The sequence below is a fragment of the Ostrea edulis genome, chromosome 1, assembly GCF_947568905.1.
Source record: "Ostrea edulis chromosome 1, xbOstEdul1.1, whole genome shotgun sequence".
NCBI classification, from domain to species: Eukaryota; Metazoa; Mollusca; class Bivalvia; order Ostreida; family Ostreidae; genus Ostrea; species Ostrea edulis.
The window spans coordinates 43193019-43212951 of NC_079164.1; the positions used below are offsets into that span (position 1 = coordinate 43193019).

Sequence of the window (19933 nt, forward strand, 5' to 3'; positions counted from 1 at the left end):
TCGATATGCAAAAGCTTGTTCTGCATATGATTATTTTTTCAAATCGAGGCAGAATACTGACAAACAAATTTATGTTACATGGATTTCAAAAGTATAGTTTAAAGTCAGCATTTTGCAAATTATATGGTCGTTATTATGATCTAGTTTGACAATACAAACTATCATTAGGTCAAATGCTGTCTGACGTGTTTCATACCGATTCTTGGCACACTTACTTTGACTGGATTACTCCCTTTACCTGATCTAGATATAGGGCTTACGGCGGGTGTGACCGGTCGACAGGAGATGCTTACTCCTGCTAGACACCTGATCCCACCTCTGGTATATCCAGAGGTCCGCGTTTGTCCAACTCTCTATTTTGTATTGCTTATAGGAGTTACGAGATTGATCACTGTTCGTTATCTACACCTTTCATTCTAGCAACTTTTTCTTTTTTCGGAGACACAAAACACTAGCAAATGATTCGCTTTTAATGAAAAAGTATGCAACTGTCTAGGAGTGGACACAATATGAGATGCTATATAAATATTCCATTTCCAAAGGTGCACACTCCTAGTGAATCATCCAAAAGACATTGCTGAGGTGGTTTCATTATGAAATCATCTTGAGCGAGTCTACCGAATCGATACTTACATGAGTATATCGACCTACGAGTTCTTATACCCAATATCAATCTCATTACATGGATCTGACCTTCTATAGATATGATGGCAAACATGGGTATCCTAGTTAGATATCCATTTCTTAATTAGTAGTCTCGAGATGAAAGATCGACGGGATAACAAAATTCTTTTATGCGTGCAAGCAAGTGAAATTCGCAGACTAACAAACTATCTCACAACAAGGTAAAACCATAAACAGTCAATCATAGCGAGGTGATGATGACGACAGATTGATCAGTCATGAGATAAGATGGGCATTTCCCTGATAAGTAAGTGATGCACGACCTCGCTAAGTTCATTTATCCGATCTCTGTTTCCTCTAGAAATGTAATTATCCTATCGATGAGGGAGGGGTTCGATTATATGGTAGTTTTTAAAGATATTCATTTGTGTTTACGGATCCGCCGACTCCATTTTGAACTGGGGGGGGGGGGGGGGGGTAAAAATCAATACTTTTTAAACAAAAGGCCGAAAGGCCTTATCGGTCACATAAGTATTTGTTAAAAGTATCATTAGTCCCAGGGACTTTAAATCCAGAAAAAATCCTTTTCTGAATATCTAAGCTAAATTTTATTACATGTATTCAGCAACAGTATACAACAAGATGTGTTCTTAAATTTATATGTCCCCGAAAGTGCCTATACTGATGGAAAAAGTCACCAATTGTAGATGACTCACCACAAATTTAGACCTATGGTTAGCCCGTACAGCTATGGCAGTAAGGGCTCTTTAACCCAACGCCTGCCGCGAAACGAGACCTCCATTTTTAAGATCAAATCTTCTAAATGCTGAGCTTTTGGTGAAGGAACAATCACTTATGTCTTTGTCTTAGGGAATGGATAACGCACTCCAACCTTATTGTTTTTCTAATCTTAGCTAAACACATTTTTTTTTACTTATATTTTATAATTGATTATATATTAAATTTAAAGATTATTGAAAAATGTTATTTTCGTCTGTCCTACGTATTAGTAAAATTCTCGTTACGTTTTACAGTGATTATATTTCTTATTAATACGTAACAGAGACGACAAATCACATTTTTAGATGATCTTTAATGTATAAGTAAAAAGTGCGTATTCCCAGATCAGAAAAAAACAATAGGTTGATGTTGTTGTTGCATGATCCATTCTAGTGAAATCTCGAGCCCGATACGTACATGTACGATTAAATGCAAGCATTCTGAGAGTATTGATTGGCAAAAAATAGTCCCCTAACTTGTGTTAAAATTATTGAACCGCAACAATATTCGATTGATTGATGTTTTCCGCCACACTCAACAATTTTTCAATTACATGGTGGCGGCCAGTTGTTATTGATGGAAGAAAGAACCCAGATTCAATGTACGTGGGAAGAGACCACCGACCTTCCGCAAGTAAACCGGGAAACTTTCTCACTTACCGGCGCGAGCGGGATTCGAACCCGCGCCGAGCAGAGGTAAGAGGCCGTGTGAATTTGAGCGCGATGCTCTAACCACTACACCACGGGGCCCCTAACAATATTGGAAGTTCATTATATACAATGTTAGAAGTCTAATGAGTAGTAGTACTCTTATCTACAGAAATAAGAAACTTGGATGCAAACTTTAAGCTGGAGTGGATGTGATTCCACTAATTTCTCATTCACTTTATAGAGGCGAACTAAAACTGTACCAATTATCAAATGAATAACTGCAAGCACAAAAAAAGGCCCAAAACTGATAATTCAGACTATTCTTCGAAGTCCAAGGGCCGTAATTCAACGAAAATCACTAAATTGAAACATGAAATGTAGGTAACTCTGCCTAGGAGTGATTTGGGGGTTGCACCGTTAAATCCAGGTTGGGATAACTTGCTTGTAGGTGAAGGTGGGTGTTGTCCTGCGCGAACGCGGCCGGTTGTTTTGGGTTAGCAGGTGATTTATACTAGCGTGGTGGATGCGCCAGCCTACAGCCCTAAGCAGTGAAGGGGTGGTGGGGAACACCTCGAATGTATGGTCACATTGATTCGGGTGTGGGGAAAATCCTGAGAGCCTATTCGAGAACAGAAGTTTCTGTAACTCAACCATGGGGTGGGTGGATGTTGCCTTAGAGTTCCGCATGAGGATCAAGCAAATTTCCGCACAAGTGAAGGAGTGATACTTTAGTTGGAGTGACGCACCATGGGGCTACTAAGTTCCCCCACACCGCCTACAGTAGAATTAACATATCAGTACTACCCCAAGCTACCACTCCTTCACTTGTGTCGAAATTTGCTTGGGCTTGTGAGCAATGTCGACAGGAAAAGAGATGTTAATGGTTCTTTAACAGTCAGACAGGTGATAAGACACAAGTAGGTCAAGGTAGGGATCTTCACTGGTTAGACTTATGAATAAAGAAGGCTGTAATGGCGGCAGTGCTGATAGTGGACGAAGTGATGCAGGACTTTCAAAAGGTTTGTTGTCTGTGAGGAGTGTGCTCATTCACAGATGAATTTTGACAAGGGTAGATATAGGGTTGGTGCCGCAGAGGTCTCGGTTCTGAATGACCTTGTTCAGACTTGTGTGGTGGTGTTGTGAAGCCTGGGTGTGACCAGGGACCATGAAATCTAGTGCAGCTGTTTCTGGTAGTTGTTAGGAGTTGTGTGATTAACTGATTACGGGTTTATGCCGTTTTGGTAATATTTCAGCCATTTTACAGTGGCTAATTAACTGAAATACTTTGGTTGTTTGTGTTGGAGTTTCCCTGAAGGCCTCCAGTGAGCCTACTCTTTTTCAAAAATCACTCAGGGAAACGATCTTTTGCGTGCGAAGGGGGTTGTGATTCTTGACACGGGGCACCCTTTAACGTTCTATCCGATGGATACCAGGAGCTGTGCGTCAATCCTTTATTGGATACAGCGTGTAAGAAGGGTGTGGATGTGAGAATTCCCGATTCTACCAATCAGTTTGTACAGTGTCATCAAGAGGAAAACTGATTTTGGACAAGATTCGGGTCCTAAGAGTTTCCGATAGTTCAGAAATAATATAGGAAACAGTTTGGGCATATCCACTATAAATCCACTCGTGGTTTAGAGTTCCCAAATTGCATCTGAATTTTTGCAGGACCAATAGAAGAGGGGCAGAGATGGGTGGGGGGGGGGGTGCCTCAGCAGCGTAAAGTTGATGTATGCCGAAGGGCTAACTTCACTCTCTTGCATGGGGAACCTGAACAGATTTGGGTTTCAATGAGGGGTCCGAAATCAAAATCATCCCGACTCGGGGTTCCATGTTTCTGAAAGGAAGGACATCAGCTGCCTAAAGCCCAATCCTATTGTCCTTTATCTTGGTTTTGGGGCAGTGGTCACTGGAATCCAGCAAAGTGTTGTGCGGGTAAGTGTATCCGTGACTTATTTCATAACAGCTGTACATATTAGGGGGTGCTATAGATCTGTTCTTGGTAAATTATTCGCTGTTAACAAGCGTGGTGTGTGATGTCTCCGTCCTAAGTCGTTTGGCGTATAATGATGCAAGTGACGGTGATGTACGTACAGTGTTTCCGAACTCTGTGATGCGACTTTCCGGGTTGTGGATTCCCTGCAATGTGCTGTGTAACTGGCATTCGGTGTTGTGCACATGCTTTGAATTGTTTACCACGTGATGCTTTTAAAGTAAAGTTTACAATGTTGTAAACCATAGGAGAAATACATTGAGATTTGTAACATTGCATGTGTAATTTGGATGTATATATTGTAACCCACAGTGATGAAGGTTTTTATGGGAATTGCGGCATTTCTCCTGAAAACAGGGGTAGTAATGAAATTAGGGCTTTAGTTTTGGAAAAGCAGAATTCATCCTATTTTTCATAAAGTTGAGGTCCTATTTTGTTGTTAACACCTATTTTCAGTAAAACATTCAAATGCAAAAAATCGACGGTGGGGAGGGGGTAATGTCAATTTCATTTGGGTATATTGAAAGAGAAAGTGATTATTATCAATTGACAAAATGTCATCGATGTATCTAAATGAGCAATTGAAGACCACAGCAAGAAATTTTTTCTCATGTAGAACAACATTCTAACTTGTATTGTAACAAACGCCAATTTTGTAAGGATATAGATCTGCAAAAGCATGACTATCATAGCAAGTGATTTTCAAATAAAATCCAATACATTTCAACATACAAATATCCATCGTTATTCTACATTGTAAGAGAAAATGAGACAGCGGTGGTAATATTTAAATTGATGTAGTCAGGATCGCACTAATTGCTTTAATAAGTCACATAACTGATAAGTGATTCAAACCGCACTTATTGTTTCATTATCCGATAAAATAAATACCAACTCCGAGTGTTTCACCAAAGCATTTGTAACCAGTGGCGCTCGGCGCAAGCAAATAATTTGAAGAATGAAACACTCGGCTTTCATCATTTTCCTATACATTGGGTTATCTTTCGGTGCACATTTGGAAAAAGAGTTGTTAGATTATCTTTTCAAGGGATACAACTCACAAATTAAGCCAGTGGAGAATTACACCGATGACGTCTTGGTGGGGGTGCAGTTGACCCCTATTGCTATACGAGACGTAGATGAAAAGACACAAACGCTGTCTACTTCTCTGTGGATTGGATATCATTGGAGAGACGAAAGCCTGAAGTGGAACCCCAATAATTACAGTGGAATAACAGGACTCCGCGTCAATATAAATCAAGTATGGATACCAGGAATATGTATCATCAACGAACTTACCGATCAAAAATGTTTGAACTTTGACGAAAAGGGAATGGCATTTGTATGGTATAAAGGTTATGTATTCTACAACAAACCATTAGAGAGCACTATACAGTGTAAACTAGATATGTCTGCTTATCCTTTTGACGAACAAATCTGCACATACGTTTTTCATCCCTATTCAACTACTGCTCACGATTTTGGATATTTGAAGAACGAAACATATATTATTTTAGCATACATGGACACAAATGATGAATGGGATGTAGTTTCAACATCTAGCACATTCAGGGTGGATGTCAGTATTCCAAAGTGGCCCTTTAGAACCGCACGTCTCAGTATTGTTCTAAAACGTCGTCCTAATTACGTTATAATTAACGTATTTGTTCCGATTTTCATTTTGTCCATCTTAAACCTCATGACCTTCCTGTTACCAGTAGAATCAGGAGAAAAGATGGGAATGACCTTGGCGATATTTCTCACATTTGCCGTTTTTGTTACCCTCATCAGTGACTCCATGCCCAAGTCCTCTGAGAACTTGTCATTTTTCGGTAACTACGTGGGAGGACAGTTGATCATAAGTGGAATGACAATCGTTTTGGAGACCATTGTAATCAAAGTTTATCTGAAGGAAAGTGCGCCACCAGTTGAGACCGGAAGCAAAGACTCCCTCAATAAACATTCGCCAACACACCAGGAATGTAAACAACATGATCTTGATCGATGGAAACGGTTCGCCTTGCAATTAGAGCGATATTTTTGCGTTTTCACTGTTCTTGCTACTCTTTCAACAGTTTTATATTTAGTGTTAGGTATTACCGTGATGCGCCGAACAATCGCGCAGTGAACAAAAAATGCCTGGAATTATTATTCTCCAATATTGTATAACAAGTGTAATTGGATCAGAAGGGATTCTTTTTTTGACCTCTTTTAAGAGACAGGTTATTTTGTAAGATTTGGGTTTTATCAGAAAAATGTTCAAGCAAATATTTCCTATACCTTAGTTGAATGTAAATATCAAGTTTCAATACTCGGAACCATGTTTTTAGTAGGGATGGCAAGTTGGTTACTTGGTCGGAACGGTGGTACATGTAATAGGTTGCAAAATCCGTTATTGGTTAATCGGAAAAAATTAAATATTTGAGAGGTGTCTACTTTTCCCAATCCATTTCCAAAAGCTCTGAATAGTGATATGTTTTAGTTTTCACGCATCTAATTACTTAATTTGGAGATAATTGAATGTTTGGCGGTATGCAGGGAAATATATTGATTGAACTCTGCTTCACTTCTCCAGTATTTCTTTTAATCGTGCATAAAGGAAATAAAATCACTGATGAGTACTGTTAAAGGGAAACGCAACTCTAACCACATATTTGCTTTTATGAATAAAGTATTACTTACTGATATCGTAATTGACGGTCTTTAAACAACAAAAATCCTTGATTAACAATTAATTCAATATCAATCTATCATGTATTTTAAATTACCCGCCGCTAAGAGTGGCCATTGAAGTTTAATTTGTGACGTCACACTGTCTATTCCGGTTTATTTCATCAGCAGCACTGTAAACATGACAAGTCACCAACAGTTTAAGTTTGGAGCCGTATATATTTGAGCCCGTTCTTTCGCAAGAATAAATTGACAAAAGAAGACGTTCGGTCGAGTCGTAGACAAGGCAGACGGTAAACGTTCTTCATACAAATGTCTTGAACCTCAACTTGTCCTTACACAAATGATGGATCCACAGTTTACGTACTCGTTTCTTTTCAAATGACTTGGTTGAGTCGGGAATTTCGAGAGAGAAAAACCCAACCTTTATTCACATCTCCTCCCCTTCGCATTAGTGTAATTACATGTAACTGCTTGCCAGGAAGGCATCAACCTAATTATTTATTCGTGAAATCTACCACATGCACAACTTTGATGATCTCACAGGTGCTTGGGTTCACCCCCCCCCCCCCCCCCTCCGAATAAGCTACATGAGTTGACTTAATGAATTTTTTTGTTGAAAATATTTCTAATGCATGTCAACGTCTTGCATACACATAAAGTCCAAAATACATGTAATTCAAAATAAACCCTTTAAAAAAATACCCCCACTAGTTATTATAAATTCTGTTATAATAACCAGTAAGGGTAATTTTTTTTCCAAAGGGATAATTTTGAACTTCATGGGTATGCAAGACGTTGTTGACATTCATTAGAAATATTTTCTAAAAAAAAATCAACTCGTGTAGCTTATTGGGGGGGGGGGGGGGGGGGGGGGGGGGTCCTTAACCCAAGCACCTGTGGATGATCTTAGAATCTCATCAAATCCGGAATAGACGGTGTGACGTCAAACTTATTGATTTTTGTGGTCTTGAATACAAAAGAGTTCCACATCATGACAGCCTCTATAGATAGAGGGAATTTCAATTTTTAACATTTTCAAATTAGTACTGAAGCTTATCTAGGCGGTATATCAACAGAATAGTATGGCAAATCTTTATCATATAAATAATCCTATCATTTATCCTGTAAATCTTTTTTGGGTTGCCTTTCCCTTTAAGGAGGTACATGTATGCTACACAAGAAAGATTTCATGTAGATGAAATGTGGAGGATATGTACAACAATATTTTGAAGTTGAAATTAAAATTTATTTTATTTTGTCAAAAATTACAGTTTTAGTAGAAGATAATCGGGGAAAAAATTAAAACCCCTGCTGGACTCTAACCTGCGACCTACTGAGCTATTCCGCTTCGTATTTAAATTGAAATGGAAAAGTCAAATATTGTTGATATTGATTTTTTCCTCCATGTTTGTAAAGGAATTCAGCCATTATGACGATGTAGAGTACATCCTTAACATTATTGTGAACCGTGAACTGTTATAGTATGAATATCTGTTACACCTCGATTTGTCATCAAACATACCGCCTCTTTCGACATCACACGCATGGAAATATTTCAAAAGTGAATATATTTCACTTATATGGAGACGTTACGATTGTCGGTGAAGGGCTGCAAAATTTAGGCCTATGCTGGGCGCTTATGGCCATTGAGCAGAGAGGGGTCTTTATCATGCCACACCTGTTGTGACACGGGGCCTCGGTTTTTGCGATCTCATCCTGAGGACCGCCCCATTTAGTCGCCTCTTTCGATAAGCGAGGGGTATTGAGAATCCTTACGGGCTCGTTTAATTATATACTATATATAAAAACTATTTATAAGGCCACACCAATTTAATTTCTTGGTCTTCGGATTTTAGAAGGAAAAAAAATTGGGGCGAGCGAGCGATTTGATAATTTTAAAATTAAAAAGTTGGAATATGAAAAGTTACGAGCGATGTAAAATAAATAGAGGCGAGCGATAACATTTTATTGCAAAAAAGTCATTTTTGGCAAAAAAGTCACTTTTGCCCCAAAGTTTAAATGCATCATCCTGAAACACAAGTTTATTGTCTATCTTTTACACTTCTTGGGGAGAAACTTTTTCCCCCAAGTTCTGGCATCTTTACCAGTGTTTTTACAATATTCACACAAAGGTCGCACAACAGAATATTTCTCATAAAGAGCAGATATATAAGGGTCTGTGTCATCCAACAGATTGTCAACTTTTCCACAGTGAACACACACTGGTGGTAAGTAATGTTTCAACGATGTAGAGAAGTAACTTGTCTCCACTTCAGTCAAACAGTTCACTGCCTCTCGAACAACCATGCCTGGATCTTCTACATCTTCTGGAACTAATGAGTCGCCACATGTGTACAGATGTTCCTCTTTCAAACGCAGCAGCAGCTCCTCCTACAATAATCATCCATATAAAAATCAATAAACTCACAATACACTCTTATCAATTCAAAGACTGTATTGAACATATTTTTGGTCAATATGTCAAAGACAAAAACAATTGGGCATAAGTTCTTAAAACTTAGGCCACTTTCTCCTGTATAAAACTAGAAATACTGTGAGCAAAGCTCACTTAGTGACTATGATACCCTCCCTCCCCTGTAGGTATAAAATAAATTAAATTAGGAGGTTCATAATTGTATATGTAACAGTAGATCCCTGAAAGTTTCATAGAATTCTGTTGAGTGGAGAGGGGTAGCAGATAGGAGGTGGGGATGGATGGACAGACAACAGGATCATTTAAAAAACTGCTTGGGGGGGGGGGGGGGGGGTATAACAAGTTTAAGACTGCATGTACTACAGTTTGCCATCTCAACATAAAACAAGAGGCCCATGGGCCACATCGCTCACCTGAGTGACCTTGGGCCTCACACTCTATATCAGGAAGCTCTAAGGTAAATGTTGTCTTTTGGTTTTGAGAAGATTTTTAATATATATTCAAATGTAAAACTTTGATCCCCTATTGTGGCCCCACCATACCCCTTGGGTCATGATTTGTACAAACTTGAATTTCTGCTATATCAGGAAGCTTCCATATAAATCTCAGCTTTCCTGGCCCAGTGGTTCTGGAGAAGAAGATTTTTAAAGATTTCTGCTATATAATCACATGTAAAACTTTGATCCCCTATTGTGGCCCCATTGTACCCACGGGGGTCGTGATTTGAACAAACTTGAATCTCCTCTATATCAGGAAGCTTCCATATAAATTTCAGCTTTCCTGGCCCAGTGGTTCTTGAGAAGAAGATTTTTAAATGACACCACCCTATTTTTGTATTTTCGTGATTATCTCCCCTTTGAAGGGGGCCTGGTTCTTCATTTGAACAAACTTGAAGCCCCTTCACCCAAGGATGATGTGTACCAAGTTTGGTTGAATATGGCCCAGCGGTTCTTGAGAAGAAGTCGAAAATGTGAAAAGTTAACGGACAGACAGACAGACGACGGACAACAGGCGATCAGAAAAGCTCACTTGAACCTTCGGTTCAGGTGAGCTAAAACACTAATAGCAACATAGAATAAATACTTCAAACACCTTACTTGTTCACGGGTTAGCTTTTTATCACTGTAAACACATCTTGGCTTGGAACACTCTCCACAGACAATTACGTCCCGGACCTTCTGGGTCTTGAATATCTCCCGGTTGATTCGATCATTTACACTGGCAGGATCATCGCGTACTTGGGCACTTGGTCTATGTTCATCCCCTGTTTCCTGTCCATACATCTATCAAATAAAGTTGAGATATCAGAGCTGCTATTATCATAAGACTTGTATTACTTGCAAACTAAGATTTAATAAATCAACTGTCAGTTGAAGTTAATCAACTGGGACTGGGGAGCAACTGGGTCATTCAGATCAAAATTTCAAATAAGAAATGCACAATGACATCATGTAACAAAGAATCCCTTAAAGTTTCACATAATTTTGTTGAGTTCTTGTAGAGGAGTAGTGGATGGGAAGAGAGAACGAAAAACAGCACACACACACATTCCCGCTCCCACAAGTGGGGGAATACAGTAACATTATAACAATAAGCTTTAAAGATGGAGGATCTTGTGAAATATTTGTATACATTATGCTTACGTTTTCCAGATTAAATTCTAGTTTTTAAGATTAAACTCACAGAAATTATATCTACATGGAGATAGAAAGAGCCAAGGCACATGGTTATTCAAGTACATGCCCCTAAAGTTGAACTGCACTTGAAATAGCATAATTCCATTAAATCAATAAATGATTTTGTAATTGTGTACATTAATTGATTGTTAATATGCATAGGATGTGTTTGGATGTGTTTTGTGACTAATTACATTTTAAACTTTATTTTGACCGCAAAGTTATATTTACCTCTTGAAAAGAAAGATATTGACCATCTTCTCCAGCGACGGGGTTGGGCAGAAAGTGTAAACTCCGAGTAATAATAAATTGCACAAACTTACACCCGAGTGTAGCAGCTATTTCTGAAACATCCATATCAGCATTGTCTGCGAGCATGAACTGGGCTTGTCTGTCTTCTCGTAGTCGTATCTCCACGATCGAATCCGTAGATAAAGTGATGTTTTTGGAATGAACACATTTCTCGAACAATTCGGAGAATGTACCCCCTGTAAAATTCGTGGCGGTGTTTGAAAGTATATCCGCCCCATCCTGGTCACTTATTCTTACCACGAGCACAGGCATTCTTGTAAGAATCTGTAATATTCTCGCAATGCAGTCAATTTGACAACCACGCGGTAAATTTATGATACATTCAATGTAGTTTAGATGTGGACACGTACGGTTTTAAAGCCCTTAATTTCAAGCGCAAACGTGACTTAAAAAATAAAACCAAAAGTAAGAGTCGAAAATGTGCGGAAAACGGACAATTTATTTCCGGATGCGGGATATTTTTTTTAATATTATTATTTGAAAAGCTGTAAATTACGTGCGCGCGGGTCCGGCGACCAAGTTTTTAATTTGGTGTGGCCTAAAAGACAAATATACTTTCTATTTTACGTTATTTTACTATGTAAGAATGAATGACATAATTTAATGTCTCATTGAATACTTCAGCCGCGGTGGTCTACAGGCAGAGCGTTCTCCCCGTATGCGGAAGGTTGGGGTTCGAATCCCGGCCGCGGCAGACCTAAGTCGTTAACATAGGTTTAGGTAGTTCGTCATCAGGTGTGAATGTCACGGGTCCTCGGATATGACATTAAAAACGGATGTCCCGTGTCATAGTAGGTGTGGCACGCTAAAGAACTCACACTGCTCAATGGCCGTAAGCGCCGAACATAGGCCGAAATGTGAAGCCCTTCACCGGTATATGGTCTCCATATGAGTGAAAAATACAATCAATCTATCTTATTGAATACTTGTTAGAAATCAATTACATTGGTTCCACGTCTTTGATAATTGCTGTTTTTACAGATCATGCTTCACTCTCTGTTGCCTCAGTAGTAGTTGATAAGTAAAGTTGCAAAAGTCTTGTTATTGCAGAGAAGAATTGTCACAGTTTTCATACGTTCCCAGATTTTAAGTACACCGTCAGCATTGAATATATCATCCTCGGATTATGTATATACATCTTTAACATTTGTTTTCAAGCTTTTAATTTTGAATGTGGCTTCAATGGCTGTATTTCCCCCCAATAAATCTAGACTTCATGTCATATGTTGAAAAATTGTTTATTATTATTATCATTATATATTTATATAGCACTGTATCTAATAATGACAATTACCCTAAAACGCTTTGATACGGCACAGTAAGTAATGTTCAACGAGACGGTATGTAACAATTTGTTACATGGCGATACTATGTAACAATATATAAATAGTGCATGTAGTTGAGGGTAAGATTGAAAATTTTCACCCCGCGAAAACCATTGTCAACCGAGGCGTAACCAATGTTTCTCGAGAGTTGAAGTGAAAATTTTCAATGTTACCCTCAACTGGATGCAATATTTGTTTTATTATACTAACTGTTCTATAAACAACAAAGCAGAAGGACTTACGTCTGTTTACATTTGATCAATCACTGTCATGCGATATTTCGTATATCGATGTGGGTATTCGTGTTTATTACAAACTCTCAAACGACGTTGTCTAACAATCTACGGCGAACCGTACGCGCATAAATTTGACGCATGTGATATTTCTTTATAATATTACCCGTTGTCAAGTAATGTTGCTAGATACTATCACCCTGGAACGCGTGCTTTCTGTTCTCAGAGGGTAATAATTTGTTTTTTCAAATGCTTCTCGACCATTCAGATTCGAGTATTTTACATGAAAGTATAATATTTTTTTGCTACATAACGTCGCTATTTTTACTACGTTTTCTAACAAATTATTACATACCGTGCGAGACTGCATCTTTTTGGGGTAATTCCAGGAAGAAAAACCAAAGTCTTGTGGATTCCGTCTAATCATTGTGTAACCGGGTGGAATACTGACATGAACTCCAGTGTTGTAGGTTGCATCTTTATTGTGGCGATGTAACTAAAAGTATTGATGCATGACCCTGAAATGCAATCAAAGTTATGAATACAAGAACAATAGCTCTGCATAAGAATTTTACAATCAAGGTCATTATCAAAATATTGAAATATAGTTTAAAATACATAGAAATTATAGATTAGAATAATTTTTTAAATCAATAATATTTCACTAAGCTTAGCATAGATAAGCTTATCATAATATTAAAGAATTTATGGTATACACAAACTGAATAAATTCTGAATAATAGATTATTCATGCTAAACTCCTAAAGTACATGAATTGAACAAAAAGAAAACGTGACTATAAATCCTTTAACAATTTGCATGTGTAATACTGAATTTATAGTAAAACTTACAACATTTCTACAATTAACCTGACCTCCCATGAAGTGCAAAGGTCGGTGCAGATACAAAGTAATCCTCCTACTTTATAGTATATGTTGCTGTTCTAAATGTAATAAAATAGGTATCTACTGTAGAGCTATAATTTATTGCATGAATGAATATTTACTCTTAAGAATTTAAACTTTATAAATGTAATACATTCATTCTCTCCTCTAACAATTAAACACATTAATTTGAATCTTATTTAATCATATATTAATATGTTATATATCAATTATTTACAGCATTCGCGCAAACTTGCAAAGATCATTCACTCCCTCATATTGTCTATCATTCAAACACTCACTCAGATAAGATAAAGTAGTGAAAATAAAGAAATAGTGCATCCTAAAGGATAAGGTACGTTTGGGGCCAAATTTGGCCCCGCGTCTAAATTAAATGATATTCCTCAAAATTCTTTCATATGGTGTATACTTCCATAAAATGTTTATGATGTCTTCGTAAAAAGTTTTACTTATATATAATACATATGTAAATACAGTATAGTTTACGATAACGTTGTGCCATTTTGACGTTATTTTATGCGACGTCATGAACAAGAAAGCTATGTCATGAACTCAATATGAAAATAATCCAATTTATGTCGCCATATGCTTAAAGTTTTATTAAAAAAATGTGCACTATGATTTTTATTTGAAAATTCTAATTGATTTTTTCCGAAAGTTTTAATCAATTGTAGATGATTCGATGCAGCGGGTGCTGTGATTTGAAGGACGATTAGTGTAATTGTATCTAAGAATTGTAGAGCAACCCATATATATTCATTCAATTTTAACATTGTATTTACATTTGCATTGTTTTAATCTAAATTAAATGAATATCATATATGTACCTAGCGCGTGGTTACCTTAAGTTATTCTTGTGTGTATATGTACACTTTGTTCTTCTTCTTTTTTTCCGAGCACACTAAATATTTTTTGAGCGAAGGAACACGCACTAACCAATGTTACCTTGGATTGTAGTAAACAGAACATGAAATTCATTCAGAAGATATGTGAAAAGAAATATTATAAAACGAACATACGTTTTATATATCTTTTCAATGCCTATTTCAACATCAGATTAAGCATGCATTAAAGCAAGTCCTGTGAATCTGATACAAGCAGAAAATGGAATTTGGTGTGTCATTTAATGAATGCAAATGGAAATACTTTACAAGAGAGTCAGGCAATTTCTAGTTAATGCTAAACAGCTACATAAATGTCCCAGAGAAAGTTGGGGGGGGGGGGGGGGGGACCCTCCTCTGGATCTGCCAAAATTAATTAATGTGAGTGAATGAATTAAGATTCTTCATGATAGGCAATTGCTTTACTGATAATTTTAATTTGTTATGTGTGTTGATTGACTATTATTTCAAATCCTGTGTATAAAAATGACCCCAAAACCAACATTCTAAAATTCTATTGAATGATTTACATAATAATTGTTTTGCCTTTATTACATAGAATGTATACAAAGCCATGAAATTTATTTCTGAATGTTCATAGGCTTTAGTAATTTTTCATGAATTTTAATCTTGTAATCATTGATTGGTAATATATTCGTATACATCATATATATTTATATTTATATATATTAAACAATCTTCATTTAAGTAGTTGACCTTTTTGCACTTATTAAAAATCTAGAGATTCAGTTCAACTTCTCCCTATCAAACCTTGCTTAAAATAAAGAAGTACAAGAAACGCATAGGGAAACTCGAACATTCCATGTGTTAATATATATATATATATATATATATATATATATATATATATACACACAGAGAGAGAGAGAGAGAGAGAGAGAGAGAGATTATTTCATCCACTGTGGGTCAGAGTAGGGAGAAGTGACCTTCCTATCCTAGTGACATTAAGAAGAAGGCATCCAAGTCCAAAACCACTGGGAAGCTACGAAAATCTGTATATTTACTCGCAACTAAGTAATCTTTGTGGGCTGTCAATATCTTTAAATACATCTATCTTTTCATGGTTTCTTTGAACCCTTCGCCTCAATATGATGGCTGACGCCATTTTAAACAAACTTTTGAGGACCTTAGGGCAAGGGCTGGACTGTCCTAAAGTTCGGATGAACTTATGGCGAGGCCTAAGTTTGGGAAAAATTCCGGAAACTGATTTAAGATTATGTAGTATCTTAAGGCATATTTACGACGCGGCTTAGCCCTAAGAGAGCCTCGTGAACATGCCTGCTGGTCCTACTGTATGGAAATAATATTTACTCTCACAACAATAGTAGATATCTAGAATTGTTCCAAATTATATTAATAATAAATGTTTAGTCCCATTTGCTTCCAGCAGTTTTGACAGGAATGCATCTATCAAACGCCTAGCATCGATTTTAGTACCTTACATGTCCGTATCCTGCTGCACAAAAATATACACATATATCCCATTGAAATTTCACATGACAAAGCAATGTTTCGAAGAAAAACTATATTGCCACCAACCTATTTTGAAACGAATATATAATGAACGTATTGTGCAAATTGAATGCATTAGATGCCAAATATGGCATCCTTATATTTTCTAATTAATACTAGGGATTGCCAAGTCTCTGTTAAATGATGAACTAGCTTGATGATTTAGGTATATTTAATTTCTTTTTCAAATGTGTTAATTATTGAGAATACCAATTAGCACATATAAAAATCAATGTATTCTGGTTATGAAGATAAATACAACGGACTACTCATTTAATCTCCTAAAATGACACTGACTCAGTAGACAAATCTGTCACTCCGTCAGTAGCTAATTCGCGCTGAAGAAATGTCAAAAACAACACTGCTATTGAAATATACCGTTCTTGTCTTTGCAATTCAATTTTTTTTTTAAATTCAACACACGACAATGGGACCGAATGTGAACCTTATAGGATGTGATAAGATTTACAAACAATGTGATAAGTTCTACACAAGATTTGACACTGACACCATGAAAAACCTAACAAAAAATAATCTTGTCGGTATTATCCTCAATGTTTTAGCATATACACTTGCATCTATTTACACTCATTATTTGAAGAAAATACACATGCTACTGACAATTATCTTTATATAACAAATCTTTCAACGCACCCCCCCCCCCCTACCCTTTGCTACATGCCGATTTAGTCGGAGACATCATGAAAATAACCTTGGTTTCCCTGTCTAATAAATAATTCAACAATTCCTTTTCGGCCAGTTTCTAATGATGAATGAAGCAGAGATTGTCTATTAACAGTACCAAAGTCAATCACTATGACAGTGCATCAGCATATATATTGTCGTCAGTCAAAGGTATTTATATTTTCCAGCAATTGTCAAAATAATGAAAGGTGTAAGATCTAATCAGTTTTTGACACTAAGTTTTTTCACTATACTAGTGAAAAGGACTACTAGAATCTATAATTTACTAGTCCTGCTGATTTTTGACTAGTCCGGCTGCTGAAAGTAGACGACCGATTCGCGATGCGACAAGGGGAAGAGTGCGGGAGGGGCTTGTCCCCTTTTAAAGAGGGTGGGGGTCTGGGGAAAAAAATTCAAAATCTAGATGCAAATTGTTCATTTGAGACAAATAAATGAAAATTTGATGACCAAATCTAGCCTCTTTTTTCATGATTCTCTCATCAAACCATCATATTTATGCTTGAATATCATAAAGAATACGTCGATGTGTAGCATAGTACCGTATTTTGTCGAATAAGATATGTACCTTTTTTCAAGGATTTTTGGTGTGAGAAAGGGGTGCGCATTGTTTACCAAATAGTTTTTTTCCCCCAGGTGAAACTCGGCGGTTAAGTAATGTTTCACTCGGAGACATATCATATGCTTGTTCACGTTGTTCACCTAATCGATCTCAAGAAAATTACTACAGAACGTAAAATTGTAGAAAATGTTATACTTAACAATATGTGAATAATTAAATTATTATAAAACAGCCAATTAAGTTTCATTCGATCTTAAATTCATATTAGATATTCATCATCGTACATAAGTGCCACGATATCATCACACCGTGACCATGACCAGCACGCTTTTCGAAGCCATAGTTGTGTACAAGGGCTTCGTCACTTGATTTTGTCAGACACCTCTTCAGGGTACTTTCAGCATGCTGTTCCATGGATCTGGGAATATGCAATTTTCTTTTGTAGTAAATGACACGCGACTGATGTACTTCATCTATCTACAATGTTAAATGCAGCGAAAATTCTTCATTTCACTACCGTCTCCAAATAATGATAGTGTACGATTACAACACATTGAACAATTGATCAATATTTTTACTTTATTTCTATAACATCGGCTATTTGAATTATTTGAAGTTTAAACAAAGAAAATACCGAGTGTTCAAACTTTAATCCTACAAAATATCATGTTTTGCTGAAATTAATATATTATTGCTGTATCCAAATTCCTGTGCTTTGTTGAGAACTTGCATTATATTTCCACATAGATTTCTAGTGAAATTGAAAAAAGCCAAGAATTAATCACCGGTAATTATGTAGATTGGGAAAAGGATTTCAAACAATCGTTGAAGTTTTATACAGATGATTTCATGATAATATTGTGATCTGATTTAGTTTAGTCGTCATTGCTTTACGCACACATTACATGCAACTTTAATTCCAGAGGGGAGGGGGTATCCGGACCTCCACTCTAGATCCGCGCATGATTCGGATATAGTCACTATATCCGAATCATGCGCGGATCTAGAGTGGAGGTCCGGATTAGTCATTAAGCGATGTTTTGTGCACATGCCACTAAATGCTAAGTGACAGACGGTGAGTGGAATGGTTAGAGTGTAAATGCAGGAAAAGAAAGTTCTCCTTATGTATAAAAATCGCGTTCTAATACTTCAACACCAGTTCCACGATTTAATGATGAAAATAGTAACCAATGACTAGCTATCATGTATTTTTAAATAAGACTATGTCACAGAACACGTGCGTCAGTTATCGACAAATGTAAGGTGGTTCTATAAACAAATAATTATTACAGCGACGTAGCAACAGGAAAATTTGGCCCACACATTCTTTTGTTTTGAGAATGTAGTTTTCCCATAAATTTTATATGCGAATTTTGATTTATCCCCCCCCCCCTCCCTTATGATTATTTATCATTAGATGTGTCTGACATATTGCTTAATACAATATTAGAATAGCATTTGAAATTACACATGCAACATACCCAATAAGTTATAATTAGCCTACATGTACGTTAGAATATTATGACTGACAAGGCGTATTTAGACATGTATTTAGTACCTGCAATAATGTAGCCCTATCCAATTTTTTTTATTCTGACTTTTTCGGGATAGGGCTATAATTCCATAGGATCTCCGTAATGGTGCAAAATAATTTTATGAATAACCGATAATAAACTCTGTGTATTAGTCTCAAATGTTGTTTACACCAAAAGGAGTACCAACTTTGTGCTCGGGCATGTCTAATAAAGGTGTTTTTCATTAAATATTATGTACAGCATGCAAAATTCTTCGTCTGCTCCGCCATGCTTGTTATCGCGAGATCTCGTAGGTGGATCTAATGAAAACCCTAAACATTGACAATCAGCGCGAAAATGTAGTTACTCGAGCCACTTCGACAAAGAAAGGAAAATCATATTGTTGCAGAAAGAATTTACACTCTGCTGTTCGGTTTTTAACTTGATATTAAATTCAAACCTTTTCAATACCGACGAAATAGCTTTCGCCTCCATACTTGTCCATTGATGTAAATACTACCTTATATGGCATATGCAAATGACTTGACAATCGGAAGTTGAAACTTCAGTACATCCAACATGGCGCACAAATATGAATCGAGAAATTGGAATTTATCGAAATTGTTGAAAACAGTAGAATAGAGCCTCACAAATCTTAAGTTGCAGGTTGTAAATTTATATATTGACTAAGAAACATAGAATATCATTTTATTTACGTAAAGAAAGTCAGGAAATGTTTAGAATGAGCGCAAATGTTGCGGGAGTGAATCACTCCCGCATTTGCACCATTACGGAGATCCTAAGGAGTTGTAGCCCTCTCCCTAAAAAAATAAAAAAAAAAATTAAAAAAATTAAAAAAAAAAAAAGAAGCAGAGAGGGCTACATTATTGCAGCTATGTATTTAGATACGCATTGTAGCCGCCACAGTATATGCACACCAATTTAGAGGGATAATTCATATCATAAACTATCTATGATAAAAAAGAATATGTGATTGAACTTTGCCATGTGTTACATTAATTGCGTTGATATCATTGCGTATCTATATCAAACATAAAACGAGTAAAATTGGAATCGGAAATATCTGTGTCGAAGATTCCAATTCTCTGATTACACACTATCTTCTTCAATGCAAA

General features: G+C 36.7%; 2 protein-coding genes across 2 annotated transcripts; one reads left to right on the plus strand and one right to left on the minus strand.

Annotated features, from left to right (window-relative positions):
* The first annotated feature begins 5005 nt into the window (after positions 1 to 5005).
* On the plus strand, positions 5006 to 6175 carry LOC125655948 (neuronal acetylcholine receptor subunit alpha-2-like). The gene has a single exon (XM_048886523.2). It carries the CDS (start codon positions 5006 to 5008, stop codon positions 6173 to 6175), a length of 1170 nt encoding a protein of 389 aa, XP_048742480.2.
* Positions 6176 to 8665: 2490 nt separating this feature from the next.
* LOC125653971 (uncharacterized) lies at positions 8666 to 11675 on the minus strand. The gene is made up of 3 exons (XM_056149827.1): positions 11062 to 11675; positions 10252 to 10437; positions 8666 to 9111 (listed from the first exon to the last, which is right to left on the minus strand). The coding sequence occupies exons 1-3, from the start codon at positions 11392 to 11394 to the stop codon at positions 8770 to 8772; spliced, it is 861 nt and encodes a 286-aa protein (XP_056005802.1). The 5' UTR covers positions 11395 to 11675; the 3' UTR covers positions 8666 to 8769.
* Positions 11676 to 19933: the final 8258 nt, after the last annotated feature.